The sequence below is a fragment of the Bicyclus anynana genome, chromosome 2 (assembly GCF_947172395.1).
Source record: "Bicyclus anynana chromosome 2, ilBicAnyn1.1, whole genome shotgun sequence".
NCBI classification, from domain to species: domain Eukaryota; kingdom Metazoa; phylum Arthropoda; class Insecta; order Lepidoptera; family Nymphalidae; genus Bicyclus; species Bicyclus anynana.
The window spans coordinates 2,597,648-2,618,272 of NC_069084.1; the positions used below are offsets into that span (position 1 = coordinate 2,597,648).

The following is a 20,625-nucleotide window of genomic DNA, read 5'->3' on the forward strand; positions in this document are numbered from 1 at the left end:
ATTACCGACCTGTGCCGTGTTTACTGAAGACAATTCCTGTCCATAGCTCAGACAATTACTGGCACGCGACCATCAATATGGGAGTATATTGAAGAAATGAGGAAACTTATACCCAACATATACATATGTCATTGAACATATAAAATATTTAAGTTACGATGTAAACATTTTCCTTATTTCCAGTAGACTAAGTCTAGGTAAGAGCCGTGATAGCCCAGTGGATATGACCTCTGCCTCCGATTCTGTAGGGTGTGCGGTTGAAACCGGTCTGGGGCATGCACCTCGCAACTTTTCTGTTGTGTGCATTTTAAGAAATTAAATATCACGTGTCTCAAACGGCGAAGGAAAAACATCGTGAGGTAACCTGCATGCCAGAGAATTTTCTTAATTCTCTTAGTGTGTGAATCCGCTTATTCTGAAAGGAGACTCGAGCTGAGCAGTGAGCCGAATATGGGTTGATAATGATGAAGTCTAGGTATGTACCTTCAGATCATGAAGTCCTTGTACTGGGTTCACTCTGAAAAGAAAATGCCCATCCTCAGCCATACCCTACCCTAACCACCCACCAATTTACTTGTATCTAAAAAAAACTCGATAATTCTACTTTAATAATGATAAAATTACTTTATCAAAAAAAGTTTGCTAAAACGTCTTACGACATTTTTGATTCATCCTTATTTTGTGCCTAAACGCACAGGCTGTACCAAACGGGACAGACAATGATCGTTGATCATACAGCCTGAGTACGACATTTTTTGATGAGTTTTGATTGATTTGCCACTCCTATCAAGTTAACCCGCTTCCATCTCAGATTTCACCAACACTTACCATCAAGTAAGATTGTAATCAAGGGCTAACTTGTAGATGTGCGCATTCCCATTTATTTTTTTCCTGTATTGGGTCGTAATACAGACGCTGAAGAATGATGTTAATTATATTAATACGTTTTGTCGTTTTGTGAATTTATTACAACAAGTCGTCATTGTCAATGCCATATCAATGTACTCCTAACAGCAGTTTAGTGCGATCCGCCTCCGTGCGTCCAATTGTGCATCAGATTTGCGATTATACTAAATAATATGACCTCTTGTTTTTTGCAATTCTATTGTTATCTTGATGTCTTTGGTCTACTTAGTGGGGGGTCGACCAAAACTGCGCTTTCCGGTGCGTGGTCGCCATTCCAGTATCTTGGGACCCCAACGTCTATCGGCTCTTCGAACTATGTCGCCTGCCCATTGCCCAGTTCAGCTTCGCGACTCGCTGAGTTATATCAGTGACTTTGGTTCTGTGGATCTCCTCATTTCTGATCAAGCGGGTTGCAGGGAGCCGCTGGATGCTCGCGGCTTGAGACTATTTTGTTTGGAAATCCATGCAAGAGGCCTATGTCCAGCAGTGGACGTCCATCGGCTGTTAATGATGATGATTGTTATCTGCTTCAGTAATATATTTTGTGTTATTACACAAAATATATGTGTTATTACACAAAATATATCACTGAAGCAGATAATTCTCGTGTTTAGATGAGAAAGATCACGACTGACTGACTGATCTACTAAGAATCTGATGATCAGCAGGGTTTATTATATTACTACTAGACGCCGCGAGGTATCTCACGCGTGGTACTCGTTCCTGTAGGAATACGGCGGTAAAATATAGCCTATAGCACTCGGGATAGTGTGGCTACCCAACAGTGAAAGAATTTTTCAAATCGGTTTAGTAGCTTCAGAGTTTATTCAATGCAAACAAACAAATAATCAAATCTTTGCTCTTTGTAATATTAGTATAGATGTAGACTACGCCATTTTACATTAAGTGGCAGTGATCTTTTGTATGGAACACTATCATTTAACATGATTATTTCAACCAAATTACGTAAATAATGGTTTTTTCATTAAAATAACATCACTACTTTCGACCACCACAAGTAAATTGTTTCAACTGACCATCTTTTCATTGAAAGCACAAAGTTAGATGATTGGAAAAACAAAAATACTATGAAAAAAATGTAGCGACTCATTATTTGTATGGAACACCGAGATACATCATAACCCTGCATGCAGAATGGTTCAAAAGTTTATTCCTACCACGACCTTCATAAGTTACTCAATTACTTGAAATGGCGTTTATTCGCAAATTTCTTGGTAACTCAAAGGAACTTGGTACGTTAAACTTTTCCAATTAAAACCATAGTCTATTTATACACCGTCGAAATATTATTTCCAATTTACTGTGGTGTGGTGTAGATTATAGAGATTATAGTAACTACTATAATCACTACACCACACTATATGATTATAGTAAGTTATATATACTATAATCATCATCATGATTAAAGCTGAACAGGAAAAAGTATCAAAATACTTGGACCGTGTTCACGAGATTACCGCCATGTGGAATATTGAGTCGACTATTATTGTTCCGATAGTTATTTCAGTCAATGGTCTTATAGCGGAAAGCTTCGACGAACACCTTAAGAAGCTTTCGCTTAACTGTTGGACCAAGGATCGGGTACAGAAGGCAGTGATTCTTGAGACGGCGCGTATTGTGTGGAGGTTCCTCACTCTGAAACCCTGACCACCGATTGCTTGGGCACTCAAATGTCCCGCATTGGGAGGGTATAAATATTATATTTTGTATGAATTACATTGCCATGATAGGAGGACGTAGGTTCGAATCCGGTCCGAAGTTGGAGGTGCATTCCAACTTTTCAGTTGGGTGCATTTTAAGAAATTAAATATCACGTTTCTCAAACGGTGAAGAAAAACATCGTGCGGTAACCTCTGAGAATTTTCTTAATTATCTGCGTATGTGAAGTCTGCCAATCCGTATTTTGCCAGCGTGGTGGACTATTGGCCTAACCCCTCTCATCCTGAGAGGAGACTCGAGCTCAGCAGTGTGCCGAATATGAATTGATAATGATGATGATGATGATGAATTTCATTGATAAAAATTAAAAAAGGAGAAATTAATAAATGAGAGTTTTTATAATAATCATCATCAGTATTCCCTTCTAGGAGAGGTCATTAGAAATTAATTGTATGTTATACAAGTTTACCAAAGTCGCCGGCAACTGATAGTAAATTAATACCTTGTAGTAATGTAGTAGGGGATGAATTTATTACAGCAATGCGCATGTTCGGAGTACTGCATCCCCCCTCCTGTGGGAGGAGGCGCTCCCTCGGGGCAGGCTTATGCATTTATTCTATCAGCTGATCAATATCGCGTCAACTAGGGGTTGATTTAAGAGCCGTCCACGTAAACTATCCTTGGGAACTTGGGTGGGTTTTAGATATAATACAAGTATATTTTGTTTCGATCGTAGATGAGCACCCTTATCTTACTTTACTATTATTAGTTTTCTTACTTTAAAAAAAAACTAAGTACTTACTTGAAAGTCCTAAAAAATCAAAGTTTTATTTCAAGAAGGCTTAGTTTTCCAGCACTTTTGAAACTAATTGTAATACAATAAATATTCTGTTTCTACGTTTCCTGTCTTTCTGTCTGTCTCTCCTGTCTTATTTTTTTAATTTTATCACCTTAAGATTAAAAAAAAACTTTTACTTCAAGAAGGCTTAGTTTTCCAGCACTTTTGAAACTAATTTTGTTGCAAAAACATATTCTTTTTCTACGTTTTCTGTCTTTCTGTCTGTCTGCCCTGTCTTTTTCACTTTATCACTTTTACTGACGAAGGTGAAATGAAAAACCTTTCAAATCTCTCCATGATCCAAATTCGTTTTTGCAAGTAAGTCAAAACCAGTTCTCTGACAAAATGAAAGGGATTTTTAAAACGTTTTAGTGTTTCGCAAAAAGAACATTCATCAGACTAAAAAGCGTTGGAGCGTAGCTACGAGCTAGGTATTCATTTAGGTTCATATTATAATCACGTATTGTTCTACTCAAGGCTGCAGCCAAGTTCATACCTTAAACACATAATAATACTATGATTGTATCATTCTGACCTACTATACATATTTTAATACGCCGCTATGTTTCTGGCCTTTAGGTAAATTTTCATACTGTTTTATTTTTTTGCGGTGTCTATAGCAAACGCCAGGGTTTCTCCCACGTAGATCCCGATCTCGTGGGGAAACTGTATAATAAAATATAGCATATAAAACTAACAAAAAAAGCTACTTTCTAATGGTAAAATAATTTTCAAAATCGGTTCAGTAGAACCTAACCTAACCTAACAAACTTTACCTCTTTATAATATTAGTATAGATCATAATTAAGTGGTTTTGTTTAGAACTCTATCCTCATAAGCACTGCAGAGATCTGGAATGTCCTTGCTGTAAGCCCAAGTTGCGCGAAGTACCTCTAGATACCTCGCGTAGTAAACAGTACCTACCTCGAGACAAAAAAGACAGTAGTCGACCAATAGCGGCAGAAATTAAAATATCGCTTTCTCTTTCGTTGCGTTTGCAGTTGGGACGGGAGAGCCTGAAAACGATATTTCAACTCCTCTGCTATTGATCCACAATGTCTTTGTCTCTTCACGAGATATGTCCTTAATGCCTAGCTTACTTTTGCCTACTTCATACAGTGTGGATGTCTATAGACAAGTGCGATCAATTAAAGATTGCTTCATCAACACTTACCATCAGACGTAATTACAGTCAAGCCTACTTACGAGAATATATCATAAAGAAAAAAATCATATTATTGAAAGATGAGTGGGCTGATTGAAGCAGTCTCGCTTCGCAACTGATTTTAGTTTACGCCCATGTACAGTCGTGTGAAAAATTATATGGATTGTACACCATCGGGAACAATTAATGGAAGAACCTTGTTATGATTAAACTAAATTGGATAGAAATTATACAGTATAAAAAATTCGGAACTAGATACAATTTCTCTTAATATGTATTTCGGAGAGAGTCCAGGAACTGTTAGATGTAGTACTTCCTTTTTACCACCGCACTGCAAGACATTGGATGGGTTTTCATATTTATGGTATTTATATATTATAGTGTTTCTCTATAGAACTCGTACAAATTGTTTTGCGTGATCCTTATTCATGTATACGGCTAGGACCTTCCGAAGTCTATATTTTTCCCAAGTTAGGTAACTTTGGTAACTTGATGGATTTTAATTTCTATGTTGTTTGTGTCTCTATAGAACTCGTACAAAATGTTTTGCGTGATCCTTTGTCATGTATACGGCTAGGACCTTCCGAAGTCTATACATTTCGCAAGTTAGGTAACTTTGGTAACTTGATGGATTTTAATCTCTATGTTGTTGATGTGTCTCTATAAAATTCATACAAAATGTTTTGCGTCATCTTTTGTCATGTATACGACTAAGGCCTTCCGAAGTCTATAGGTACGTTTCCCAAGTTAGGTAACTTTGGTAACTTTAAAGCAAGAGGGAAATCTTTTAGGCAAGCGTGTCTTATTTTAGACCATTTTAGTGTAGGCCATCTCCGATCCTATTTTACTTAAAAATTCACCAAGTTTAGCTTGATCGGTTCAACCAAAATTTATTTGTTTACTCACAGGTGCTTATTAGTTTAACTTGTCTCTTTATATATTGACAACGTAGTTATTTACTTTGTTTCGAGGTATGAGAAAAAGATGCATAATAATATTTCAAAATATAACAAAATCTGAATAGCATTTATAATAATCTCTGTAGTATAATTTATTTCAACCGCGTTGCAAAAACAATTTATCCGCAATCCATGATGTAATGGTTATTCTTAAAAGATATTCCGTACCTATTGTTTTAATTGCTCAGGATTTATTGCAATTAGATTCATCTACACAATTAGTAGTGAAGGAAGTTCAATGGTGGTCATTTTTGAAATGATCGTAGTTCCTATACTTACATTTTCTGGTTCTTACATTACATTTACATTCTCTGTTTTTTGTCGATTACGTCTAATTAAATCTTTCAATAGAAACTATTTATATACTATTAATTGACAGAACTACGAGTAAGCAGTTAAATTAAGTGTAGAAAAATCCTTCACAAAAGAACAACACCTCCACAGGAGAAACTCTCTAAAGACATAATCTATACAATAGATTATAATGCACATCTAAATCGCATCTAAACGATTAATTTTCTCGTATAATTTCACCAGTGTTAACTTGACATGTATGAGTTATGACACGACGTATAAATTAACGCAACAAAGTGCAAACACACCAAAGAAAAACAAATATTAAATGGAGTTTTAGTGAGTCTAACGAACAACAACTCTTTGTTATTTACAAAAAGAGATTGAAATTATTATTATTAAAGATTTAACAGTTTTGGTTATGCCATTACCAGATTTACAGAGTTGTGTAGGAGTCGCAAAATTGATACAGTTGAAGCGACGGTCGTAGTCTCTATGCAAATCGTACAAAATTGCATATAAAATGTATTTATTTTAAAAATAAACGAGTGTTTAAGTCGTGCTCACGTTAATTTAATTGAGGAAAATTTGCTTTGAAAATGGACGGAACTTGTGATGCGCCTGTGAGTCAGTTTTTCAATTATCTAACGATATTTATAAGTGAATCTATATTGCTTTATAGGTACACAACTAACTATGAGTTTAATGAATTATATACAGAATTAACTTATTTTTGTTATTTCTTTTGTACTGTCCGGATCAAAATATCTACTTTACTATATATATACTAGCGGTTGTCCGTGATTTCATTGCGTCGAATACACTAATCTTGTAAGAACCAAGGATTTTTCCGTGATGAAAAGTAGCCTATGTGTTAATCAAGGATATAATCTATCTTCGTTTTAAATTTCAGCCAAATCGGTTTAGTAGTTGCGGCGTTAAAGAGTAACATCCATACAAACTTTCGCGTTTATGATATTAGTAGTATTTATTGTAACCATGTCGCATTAATATATTTTGATTTAACTTGATTTTATATAAGAAAAATAACTTGCTTATTTTAAGTAGGCATGGACTAAGTAAGCTCTTAACGCATTAAGTAGGTAAAGACCTGACCTAAAAATATACGTATTTAACCTAATATTTGTTCAAGCTAGCCTAAAGGGCGTGCCGGGGGTATAATTTAGCTAATGCAGACTATAATGTTGATGGCAAGGCCCAACCCTATAACTACACTCCCTAAACGCCTGTACGCGCCTAGATATTATTGATTAGTCCCCCAAAACGATAATTAATTACCTACTTAACTCTGAGTGGCCTTTTCTACCTCTGTGCTCTGTGGCATGCGCTGACTGTAACCAGTTTGATTCCCGATGACTAGTATATTTAGGATTTATTATACATATACATAGAAGGCGGAGGATCGTGTGTGGTGGCACGCTCTCGGAAAGGAATATGTCCAGCAGTGGACGAATACAGGCGTCAGGCTGTTGATGATACAACTGTATGATTATGAACTACCTCGTTAGTGTGCTTAGGATTATATCCTGCAGTAGAGAAGGCTAATTGCACCGGCGAGTTTAAGTGAGGTCCCGGGGCCTACGAAAATGCGTTGAGGGTGGCCACCGAGGGGGTTTTAGTGGTAAATTTCACATAACCCGCCTTGTTACCCGACTTACTGGGGTAAGTCGGGTATCTCAGAAAGAGATTTCCCCCCCGAAAAAAAAAGAAATAGAAGGCTAATATTATTATACCTATTTTGAGCGTATAAAATAAATTACGATAACCAATATGTACGAGGATTATGGATTTTAAAAAGGTAAGCCGCTAGGAATCGGGTTGCTTAGACTCCTCGCTGCTGATACCTTGGGAAAAATTCTTGAGCAGTATGGGGTGTTGGTGGTGTTACATGGTACACCGCCGTGTTTCGGAAAACATTATAAGTCTTCTTCTAAATACCTAGTTATCACCATAAACCTGTCTAACTATGTTGGAGTAGCGTAGTGGGTCTTAGTTCCAACTATCCTATCCTAAAAGGAGAGCGGCCCAAATGTGAGAATGTCCCAAATAGGCTGATGATGATGCCTTTTGAAGCCTTAATAGGGACTCACAACACAGAGGTTAAAGATTCGATCTCCCGTCCGTTAGACTATTTCAATGACCTACACTTTTGAGTAACACAATTTGTCTATCTAATAGGAAATCAAAAGGGGAAGAAAAATATAAGTCATATTTACAAATAGATTATTTTCTCTCGAAAAACTAAAACAATGAATGGTCGGATATTCCTCTTTCAAATGTCTACAAAACGGTCCGTGATGTCGTACGAGTATCTGTCTTTTAAGGATAACTATACCAATTTATTTTCTAGAAATGGTCACGTCCAATGAAATTTTACATCGATTTTCTCGCGGGTGTCCGCTAGTAATAAATATAATAAGGCTCACAAGTAATGATGGTAAGTAGTTACGAATAGATATTACCCATTACGTCAAAAAACGTAATCGGCAATTTAATGATCTTTTGTAATCAGGTAGTTGTTTACCTGTCCGGCACTGGCCGCTTACCTGACCATAATATTGATGTGGCGGAGATAAGGAAGTAGACTTTATGTAATAACAGTTATGAAAATGTATGAACGTTGAGGTGTATGCTCACTGTCCCATCGGCGGCTATGAGTGAATTACATTCCATTGGGCCTATGCTACGTGAATACGTGAATACTTGATACGTGAGAGATACGTGGTAGCCCAGTGGATATGACCTCTGCCTCCGATTCCAGAGGGTGTGGAATTCGGTCCAGGGAATGCACCAGGCATCTGCGTGTGTGGAGTCTGCCAACGTGGTGGCCTAACCCCTCTCATTCTGAAAGGAGACTCGAGCTCAGCAGTGAGCTGAATATGAGTCGATATCGAGCCTATGCTTCCCATACTTTAGGACGTCCTTCGGAACGTTAATCGAGGTTGTCAATATCATAAAGTACATAGATGACATTTCCCAGTTGACATTGTGATTTTTGTTGACTAATGCGCTTTACAGAATACGAAAATGCGGTTGTTATTGATTTGATGTTAATTCTATTAGTTAACTTACGTCAAAGTTAGTGAATTGACTGGCTAATGCAAAACACAGCACGGCAGAGTATTAGAATTAATGATCTGAAATTCATAGATCGCAAAGCCGGTTGGAGCACAGCATTAGAAACAGAAATTCACACTACACAGGTACCTAGTTTAAATATTTTTTTAATAACAGGCCATTGCTAATTTCCATGCAATCGTAATACGGCAAATTATTCATATTGTAGCACTATTAATTGCTTTATTAGTATAAACTGAAATATTTTCCACTCTGTTTCACCGCCATTCGAGATATCTTAATCGGGTTGTAGCGAGATCTTCTTAATTATAAACTAGCTACTGTACGCGGCTTTATCCGACTGAAATGTATATTGTGTTAAGAAAGTGAGAAAATATATTAGAGCGGACTGCCTTGTTGGTTCCGTGATTCCTGATTAGCCAATGTTGCTTTGAATTACGCAATACAGTATTCGAGTCCTGGGTCGTGCTATGCAGTAAAGCACGTTAATCCATCGGTCCCTGCCATTACGATTAACAGATGGTCAGATGACCATCTTAGAGAGTTAATGTAATGTTAAATATTATCACCCTAAGCCCTTGGTTTGGCCCTTTAGTTTGGCCCTTTAATGGACCGTTAAAATAGGCTGATAATGATGGGAGCATGAGCTGACAAACTTTCAGCCTTTATAAAATGCCAACAGGTTCTTAAGCACATTAGAACTAGACTGTCTACAACTTATAATTAACAATGCGGGCTAGCTTTTTGTTTAGTTAAATTATTCTATTTTAGGAAGAGTTACGCAATTCAATATTATATAGGTACCACGACTTTGTCCGCGAATATTTAGAAATGTAATCTTTGTGTCCGATTTCAATTCTCCAAGATTAGCTTAATCTATCCCCGAAAACAACATGATAATCGATTCAATTGATTTTGAATCTTAAACAAACAATCAGTCAAATATTCTAAAGACAACTCTTTTAGTTCATATAAGGATAGTTAGGAAGTTACATGTTGTCGCCGATAGTAATTCCTTTAGTAGGTACCAGCGACGAGGAATGGAATTTAGATGAAGGTAAGCCGTCCAAAAGAAAAAGAAATTCATAAAGCGTGATACAAACTCCGGTTTCTCATACATATATCTAGATACAGTACAACAATGAATATGCTAAGTATTCAATTCCTAAATGAAATTCAAATTCTAAATTAATACTAACAATAACTATTTTAGAATTTAATTGGATCGTGCCGCGATGCAAGAACCAGCTCATGACTAAGGGCCCCGTATGGGTTCTAAACTAGTCAGGCATACTCCGACCTAATATCACGTGAGTTTTAGCCGTGTTTTATAATCAATTAATAATCAATTAAATACTAAAAATAACTTACGATTAGGTGCGACTGGCAAGTAAAACTCCCTAATATTAGGGAGCGTTCACACTTATAATGTTAATACAGCAATGGTATTGTTTCCATGTCTTGGAAATACTATTATAGTACAGTACATAGAGTATAGCAATTACAGTGTTGACGAATAAATAAATAAATAAACTTTTTACACCGTAGAATTGAAAATTAATCTAGATTAATAAGTAAAGCTTTTTATCGTACTACAATGGTATCACCGTACAAAAGAAGCTTTAAAGCCATGTTTTTATCTCGCATGTTGTCTTGAATTGTGTAACAAGCTTCTGAAAAAGAAAACACCTGTAATGATTATTTGCTTTGAACTTTGTAAAGGGCAGAGAATAAAGCGACAAAGCTTCCCTTAGTAAGAATAACCTGAAAGGTCAACGCAGACCGAGCGGAATAAGCGATATAAAATATTCAAATGTTTACCTATACCTGTGATTAAAATAAACATTAACAAGAAAATTATTACCTAAACTGTGTATTATTAACACGTAAGTAAACCTGTATATATATTTGTTATGTTTGTTACGTCTGTGTTAGATTAGACATTGAAAATATTACATACATTATGTGGAATAGAGTAAATGATAAGTCAAATATTTCAGGATATTTTCGTATTTATACTTAGTATACTAAGATATTCGTCTCTGTACATTAGTCTTTTGTTATGTTGTTTAGATTCCAGTATCTAGTAACTCATTTTGAGTGCCAAAGTCAAAATGCGTTACCGGAATTCTTTTTAAGTACAATATTTTTTGTGATAACAGCTCTTAAATTTTTGCTTTTATACAAACAAATAAAGTGATTATCTACTTGAAGAATTGCCTGAGAAATAATATCCATCGTTTTATTTTGTTACTCTGCCGTGTCGGTAGTGTGCAGTGGCCCTTAGCCTACTACGACCACTGTACCGTAGACTTTCAGCGTTCAGTAAACGTCGCGATGTCCTAACCGACGGATGTACCTACATCCTTACTACTAACTGTATAGTCTATGATCGCACAATGCCAAGTTTACCGTAGTGTCGCAGTACCTATTTCTTATTTCGTATGTTGTGTGAAATGACGTCATCCATGTTTAAGATCATATATGTGCGGGTATAGAGCGGTGTTTGTGTGTTTCATGTTAGTGGAATATTGGGGAATAAGTCTCTAGGATAGTAAAAAGAGGATTGTATGAACGGGGTAAGTATTGCAAGTGTTATCCTTAAAACTGTATGTTGGGCAAATTGAGATTGATCTAAACCAATATTATAAAGAAGAAGAACAGTTTGTTTATTTTATAAGAATTGACGCGAAAATAACTCTACCGGTTTGAAAAAAAATTCACCATTAGATTGCAACATTATCACCGAGTAATAGGTTGTATTTCACCTCCGTTTAAACACGGGAACAGGAACTACGCGGGTGAAACCGCGAGGTTTTTTATAAAAGGATAATTAGGTAAATACCCAGCCTGAATCTATTTTCCTTTTGTAACATAGGTACACTCATACTTACAAAAATCATTTTTGGAAGTTTTAAAATTGAAAATCTGTTCATTAATTTTTTATGATTTCTCACGCAGAAGTGTAAAACAAATTTAACTACATGAATAACATAAAATTAAAATCGTGAAAAATCCCCGAAGGTCATGAACTTATCTAGAATAAAGACTTTTATGCCAGAAATTCTTTATATCATCATATGTGAATCGGATCAAAAAAAATATTTATCTTCATTCCAATATAAACAATCGGATTTCCATGTCCCAAATTTCCCATCAAACAAAGCTTAAAACACTCTCGATCAAGTCATCAATATTCTCTTTCAGTGCGCTTTAATTTGAGAGCGCACTCGAGTATATTTGCATACATTCGGTTATTCTTCCCCACTTTCACACCACAGAACTCTTAAACAGCTCAACCGATTTTCATCAATCATATTGTCAGACATACTCACACATAAGTCACCTTTAATATAAAAAAAAAAAAAAATCGCTTCATCCGTTTGGGAGCTATGGTGCCACAGACATTTTTCATTTTTTGTCTTTTTTTTTTTATTTATTTAGGAAACAAACAGCATTGACATAAAAACAATAATTTACACATTAAGAAACACTTAAGCCTATTAAGTTTCCATAGAAAGATCGTACATACACAATTTAGGGAGTTGGCAACAAGACTTAAGACAAGTAAACAAGAGTACAAAACAAACAACATAATAGAACAAAAAAATAAAATAAAACGGTAGCAATCTATAGACAGAAGAGAAATTAGATCTATAGACAAATTAGAATCTATAAAGATTTACAACGCTCTTTTTGTGTCAAGGGTTAAATATAGCCGAAGATGTAGGATGCTCTACAAAATATTATAATATTGTTTGATAGATGATATAATTTAATAAACATAAATGTACCAAACTGTATGTCCCGAATATTGTGTGTATATTAACCACAGTGACCCATAATCCATAGCCCACTGATTTACATGTCGCGTGCGGCGTATCATTTAATAACAAGTAACAACCCGCAGACGGGAAAGTGGAACGCCTTAATCTTCCCCATATTTATTACATTTATTAACGAAATCGATGCAAAGCGTTCAGGAAATTGTGTCGCGTGAAACGGATGTTTTAATTATTTATATTTACCGGATGACTTCGTCACCTAATTGATGGATTGGAAACTCTCATAAAGTTACCTATTTGACTATAGTTTATTTTCAGGTTTTATTTTGTCATTTAACGAGCCTTAAGCATATTGAAATGAAAATTATTTTTAAACGATCAAGCCGTTTTCGAGTTATAGAGTGACTTAAACAAAAGCTTTTTTTAAATACGACTAAATAAGAAGTTTAGTTTAGTTCTTGACTTCGACCTCAAATCACTATCATCATCACTATCAGCCTATTTTTAAGTTAGGCATAGTATTGAGAATTGTTAGGTAACCTATAGCAATTACGCACTTCACTCTTAACGCTTGAAGCATTCACATATCTCCTCTACAAATTACGTGTTTTATTTCTACGCGTCTCCATGTGGTTTGGACTTACTCGTAATAAATCCATCACACGTAGGTCTTCATCATCCTCATGTGAGTTTATACATCACACTCCTATAATGCGGTTTGGTGGTGGTGATTGCTTTCGTGACTTCGTAACGAATACTACCTTTTACCACTACCAAGTACCAAAAAACACCTTAACACGGAGAGTGGAATAGGCTAGCGCAAACATTCTTTACGACAAAATACGACGAGTTCTACGCGGCAAAGCTAGTTAAAATGTGAAGAAGTTCAGTTATTCAGGCTAAATGTTTTATATAACTGCACGGTTGTTACTTCACACGTAAGTGGACGTATTGTTTCGTTGATGGTATCGAGGGCTGAGTATGTAAATCGTTCAGATTCTGGGCCATTGGTTGCGACGGCGTCTGGCGATTGTGTGGAAATTGGCTTTGTTCTTTTGGAACGTACTGCAGCTATATTTAGGGCTCCCTACATCCGGTTAAAAACTCCTAAATGAGAGTTAAAGTTGTTTATGTAACTGTTCGTCAGACAATTTATATTGTTAATCTAGATTTTCAATTTATAGAAACACATCTTATGATTAGGTGTAGGTACTATAATATGAGCCGTCATAGCCCAGTGGATATGACCTCTGCCTCCGATTCCTGAGGGTGTGGGCTCGAATCCGGCCGAAACATGCACCTCCAGTTTTTCAGTTGTGTCCATTTTAAGAAATTAAATATCACGTGTCTCAAACGGTGAAGGAAAAACATCGTGAGGAAACCTGAACTTTTTTCAATTCTCTGTGTGTGTCTGAGAATCCGCATTGGGCCAGCGTGGTGGACAACTTTGGCCTAAACTCACTCATTCTGAGAGGAGTCTCGAGCTCGATGATGATGATGATGATGATGAGTGAACTGAAACTGGTAAATCTATTTAACCAAAATCTAAGTTTTCATATAATTTGTAGGTACGGCACAGCAGTCAGTCATAGTAGAAATTACTACGACAAATTGATAGTAATGCTAATGCATTGATTAAAAGAGCGTTAATTGTGGTACCGCTTCTGTGGCGATCTCGAAAAAAAACTGAATCAATTAGTTCGCATGATTAGCTACGTGCCGGAGTGACGCGTTAATTACTTAATTGAGTTGTTGTAAAGACTAATGTACATTGTATTGATTACGTTCAAAGTAAGAAGAATAGTACTAGATTGTTTTATTGGTATTTTAGTCGAAGTATAGGCTGAGTCTGTTAGGAAGCTACTATTTATCATCAACTAGCGGACCCGGTCAAGCTTCGCTTTGACTGATGTGCAATACCCTAAGTACCCTACCCCTACTCCTACCCCTACCCCTTGACTCTTAAACGTTTGTATGGGAAATAGAAAACTGTTATTTTTATGGTTTTCCCGGCAATTATTCTGTTTTTTCTCACCTTTTAAACCTTCCATGTAATCCGTTCAGCCGTTCTCGAGTTTTAGCGAGACTAGATATGACTTTACAATCACAACTAATCCTACTAATATTATAAGTGCTAAAGTTATATAACTTTAGAATAGAGATGAACAGATAAGCCCGGGAAACTTTTACTTCGATAGTTTTAATTCCGGAAAAATCTGTTGTGAAACGTACTATTTAATCATCAATATAAGCTACCTACTTTACAATCCCAACTAATCCTATCATTAACGCGAAAGTTTTATAACTCTGGAATATGGATAAATAGGCCTGGTAAACTTTAACCTCGATACTTTTAATCCTTGAAAAATCTGTGATTTGTCGAGGTTATTTGAAAAACTGATGTAGGTACAAGGCATACCCAGGTCTAATATAAATCATTAAAAGTAAGTGAATCTCTGATATATCATATAGATTATTACAAGAGATATTCCAATAACGTGTCGCCTCCTGATATATCACACGGTTAGGTACACCTCAATTACACGGACGGCGGATTTATTGAATGTGGAAAGAGTATTTGCATGTTGCAGCGGACAGCGGGGTCGTTGACCGCTGACTTAATTACCAGTTAATGCCTCTAGTACATACTTAACTAGGTAATGTACATGCATGATAATCACGTTATTAGCCATTGTTTTCTTTTATAATAGTGTTTTGTCTGTTTGGAACCTTCGTGTGTATATTTTTTGTGAAGCAAAATAACTATTACGAATAATTGCTTTGTCACCAACATACATCTTTATTTTACCTTTATATGTGACTAGCTGACGCCGCGCGGTTTCACCCGCGTGGTTTCTGTTCCCGTAGGAGTACGGAGATAATATATAGCCTATAGCCTTCCTCAATAAATAGGCTATCTAACACTGAAAGAATTTTTCAAATCGGACCAGTAGTTCCTGAGATTAGCGCGTTCAATCAAAAAACAAACAAACTCTTTAGCTTTATATATTAGTATAGATTTAATAGATTTAATCACCACCATAGATCTTTATTTTACCTTTATATGTGATTTAAAGCTTTATGGGTTTTGTTAAACGTTACTATGAAAAATTGCTTTGTTACGAACATATCTATGCCTGCGGTTTTCATGCTTTTCGGACTGGAACGATGTGTTTCAGTTTTAGGCTGCTTAGCGACACAAAAAATTGGCGGTTCCACATCCCCGGGTGAAATTAATCTAAGTGTCCCCTCACACGGGAGCGAAGGCACAGTCACAAAATGCCACTACCGATCTCTTATCTGTAGTTTTTACACATTTTGTACACTCGCCGCATTTTATATGGTGACGCCAATAGCCGCCACACGCCACAAAACGCTGCTTACAACTTTAGTTGGCGGCATGGCTCCTGTGTGCGGCGACACGAAGGGTTTCATACTACTAATAATAATAATAATATAATAATAAAATCCATTATTCAGCTAAAAAAAAAACAAATTAAAAATCAAGAAGAAACTACAAACGAATACTAACAGAGCTTACAAGCTACATAAAGATACCTACTTAAATTACAAAGTTACTCTGTCTGTACTTAGTATAATAATATAATAAAGAGATTAAGCTGAATAGGGCGCTGCCTCAGCTCGATACTACAGTTGAGAGCTGTAGTGCTGATTTTCAGGCGTGACCCCAGGACGACACGGACCGATCGGAAATACTTTTGCGGCGTCGCTAACAATAATTATTAAATAATAAAATTATATAAAATAATATACGATTAGTAATAATACATTAATCTTACATTACCAAGCTTAAAGAAAAGTTTAGGACTATTAATAAATAATGAATGGGGGGGGGGTATACTAATAAAGAAAAATGTATTGGAAAATATTGGTTTAAATTTTTTGTAGCTCTAGAAGATGTACTTTAATTATTTTTTTGAAACATATCGTTTTGGATAATCGAACTGGTGGTGGTAAATCATTCCAAATTTTGCAAGCTGCATAATTAAACTACTAAAACTTAAAGAATGATGATGATGGTTTCCCTTCCCCAGCGCTACGCAGGGCTGCCGGCGATGTTGAAGGCGGGCGAATACTCGCCCAACAACCCGCTGGTGCGCGGCGAGCGCAGCGCAGGCGACGTGCTGCTCGGGCTCGGCGAGTACGAGCGCCGGCGCAACACGCTGCGCAAGATACGCCAGCGCCAGTACAAGGAGTACCTCGACCAGGTCAGTCCCTACCCTTAGAGCGAACGCAGCAAGCGTATTTTTTTTTATTTCTTTACAAGTTAGCCCTTGAGCCAATTGAGAAAATCTCAATCGGTTCCCGAAAATCCGTTTTGTAAATCCACCGTGCATACCACTGCGCCACGGAGGCCGTCAAAAAGAAGGGTTTCATGAAAGACAGAGTAATTCGTATAGAAGCGTTCGCAATGTGGGCAATTAGACAGACTGACAAGAGGAGTAAGCATTTGCAAAAGTTTATAAAGTAAGTGCTAAAGCACGATAGATACGAACTCCTACAGTACATCTTGATGGTAAAAGTTGGTAACAGAAGAGGCGTTGGTCGCAGAAGTCTTGGTTGAGGAACATCAGAGAGTGGACCGGGATCGCGAGTGTCTCAGAATTATTTAGCCTCGCAAAAAATAAGGAAGTGTTTACGAAACTGACTACCAACCTTCGCTAGTCGGAGAGGCACTCGAAAAAGAAGAATTCGACAGGAAGGTTTATACGTAGAATACGAGTGTATATAGTTTTACACTTTTTTTCCACGCAGAGGAAGTTGCGGGCGCTAATCTATAATATAAAAATGAATCGCAAAATGCGTTGGTAAGCGCATAACTCAACAACGCCTGCACCAATTTGGCCAAATCTTTTTTTAAATATTCGTTAGTAGTTCTAGGATGGTTTATACGGCGAGAAAAATTCAAATAATTGCCGGAAAAACCATAAAAATAGCCCTTTTCTTTTTCCGATACAAATATTTTCTAACTAAAACGTAGCCAATTTGAGCTTTATTGTTATGGTATAAAGTTCATATTAATAATAATTAGAAAACGAGGTAGGGGTAGGGTAGGGGTAGTTGAAAGTTTACATTGAGTTTCACGCGGACGAAGTCGCGGACGTCCGCTAGTTTATAATAATTTTCTTTTGCCTTTATCTTTACTTGCCTAATAATGACAGCTTCAGGTACTTTTGTCATTGTACCTACTTGTAATTGAAAATACTTGTAATCATGAAAGAAAATTACGGTGCACATAATTATGTTTGTTAATCTCTATTTTAGTATTTAGACGTGTCTGCAGGATTAAATTTTAAATTCTGTCAACTTTCCTTCGAAAATTAAAATACACTTTATTATTGGTAGCAAGCGAAAAAAAAACAAGAAGCGAAAGAGCAAGCGGAGCGCGAACAAAAAGAGAGAGAGGAGAAAGAGAGACTCCGCGAGGAGAGGGAGAGAGAGAGACTGGAGTTAGAGCGAGTCGTCAGTCCGGAGAGACGGCGCGCCAGCGTCAGCCATTCCTACGTGTCGGGCGCTAACAATACATACGTCAAGTGAGTTAGCCAGAAATAATAATATTAATTAAAATGAATAGTTACATACTTTTTATTTTTACGATATGTACTATGACTCTGAGTCATCGGTCCAAATTTGGTTGTTGTGCTTCTGCGTGTCTGGATACAAAAGTCTGTTAGTTAAAGTGAAACGGATAAATATACAGGGTGTCCCGTAATTAATGGATAAAACGCAAATGCAATACACTACCTAATATTCTAAAATTTGAATAGTCTTCTAAAAATCCCTAGGATGACCAAGTTATATACTTTTTTTCGGATTTTTATTTTTTTCTATCTTTAATCAGTTTTTTCAATGCTGTAGCTGCTGCAATTAAGATTTTTAAGATCTAATTTTTGCTAAACATTACAGATTAAATTACTAATGTACTATAATACTATTATTATAAATAATGTTTTATTTGTTTTGTAGAAGAAGCTTTGAGAGCAAGAATTATTTTTCTTTCATAAGGATACTCGATTAAAAAAATTGTTTTATAAAAAAAATTATGGAACTGATTTGTACTATCAATATAGTAGTACAAATCTACAATCCATATACTAGTACATATTACTTATATAAAATGTCTGATAGCTTATTCAGAAGTGTTGTCTTTGACATTTGACATTACTCCTAAGTCATATATATCTCAGATTTATATAAATAATATATTGATTGATTCCAGTAAAGTGGACACGGGGGTGCAAGTCGACCATCGCAGCACTCCGCTCTCAGTGGCTGTGCAGACTGAAGACGACGCGCTATTTGATGTGAGCTTTTGTAAATTCTCCTATACCTAGCTGGGTAACTCTTATGGCTGTTCCTCCATAGTAACCCAGGTGGAGTCTTTAATTAAAACACTGTCTTTGTACCTTCATATTTTGTGACGTAATGAGTAGCAGGGACAGTGTTTGTAAAATCATTTTGTGGTAGAGGAAACACCTCGAACAGGTCCCAGGACTTGTGACGTTGGGTGTAGGTTCACCTTCCCTGCCCGACATGTTGTCCACGCCCACACTAAACGATTTATGATAAACATTAATTACAACACAAAACGTTATTGCACAAAATTACTAACATGACTGGCAGCGTGATGGTGTCCACGCTGTCTCACAAATCTTTATTCAAATACTTGTAATATAATGTATTGCACCTTCCCGCTCTTTCTTCGCAAGTTCTCTCGTCAGGGGTTGCCTGGTAGAGATTACTTATAGTAATAAGGCCGCGTTTGCATGCTAAGTTTAATTTATGTTTTTAATGTTTCAATTTATAATTGTATTTTTGTGTGCAATAAAGTATTTCTTCTTCTTCTTCTTCTTCAAATACATACTTTAGAATTTTCTTGATTCTCTATTTGTGTAAAGTCTACCAATCCGCATTGGGCCAGCGTGGTGGACTATTAGCATAACCATTCTGAGAAAAACCTCCTGGTGATGATGTTACATTTCCAGATAAGCCAGTCCTCCGCTGTGAACCAGCTGACGCAGGCGGAGCGCGAGCTGTCCCCGCACGCGGTGGGCGACGGGCGCCAGCCGTGCGCGGCGCATCGCTGGGACTGGCGCGAGTGGGGCAGCGGCAGCGCCAGCGAGCGCCGGCGCAGCTATGGCGACGCTGACGGTGGGTGTGGTCACATGAGCTCGTGATCCGGAGCAACATCAGCTATGTCAGTGACTGGTTCCTCTGCGGATCTCTTCATTTCTGATTCGATGTTGGACGGCCTCCGTGGCGCAGTGGTATGCGCGGTGGACTTACAAGACGGAGGTCCTGGGTTCGAATCCCGGCTAGGCAGAGATTTTCTTAATTTGGTCAGGTCTGGCTAGTGGGAGGCTTCGGCCGTGGCTAGTTACCACCCTACCGGCAAAGACGTACCGCCAAGCGATTTTGCATTCCGGTACGATGCCGTGTAGAAACCGAAAGGGGTGATTTTCATCCTCCTCCTAACAAGCTAGCCCGCTTCCATCTTAGACTGCATCATCACTTACCATCAGGTGAGATTGTAGTCAAGGGCTAACTTGTAAAGAATAAAAAAAAAATGATCTCACAGAGATACGAGCATAGCTCGTTCCATCACTCGCTGTGTGAGAGTCGTTGCGTCGTCTTACATAGAAATATCTGTGCCATGTCACATAATGCGCTCCGGCGCCGCACCAGACTTGCAACCACCAGACGAGGCGGGGAGGGGTGAATGCATTGCGACGATGTCGGAGCGGCACCGCTCAGTTGTCTATAAATATAAATATAATAATAATATTTATACTTAAACAATACACATCACTATCTAGCCCCAAAGTAAGCATACAGAGTAGCTTGTGTTATGGGTGCTAAGATAGTTGATATTATAAT

The 20,625-nt window shown here is 37.1% G+C and overlaps 1 protein-coding gene across 2 annotated transcripts in view; it reads left to right on the plus strand.

The window, feature by feature from the left end:
- LOC112045352 (trichohyalin) overlaps positions 1–20,625 on the plus strand; it is a 33,474-nt gene that overhangs the window by 4,363 nt on the left and 8,486 nt on the right. The window contains exons 1-5 of one of the 2 annotated variants that reach the window (XM_024081511.2): positions 11,283–11,520; positions 16,782–16,955; positions 18,094–18,281; positions 18,968–19,052; positions 19,734–19,899. In XM_024081511.2, the coding sequence (XP_023937279.2) occupies positions 11,512–11,520; positions 16,782–16,955; positions 18,094–18,281; positions 18,968–19,052; positions 19,734–19,899 (622 nt within the window). In that variant the 5' untranslated portion in view covers positions 11,283–11,511. Of the gene's footprint in view, positions 1–11,282; positions 11,521–16,781; positions 16,956–18,093; positions 18,282–18,967; positions 19,053–19,733; positions 19,900–20,625 lie in introns of those variants that run through there. The other variant, XM_024081503.2, reaches the window with a different exon arrangement.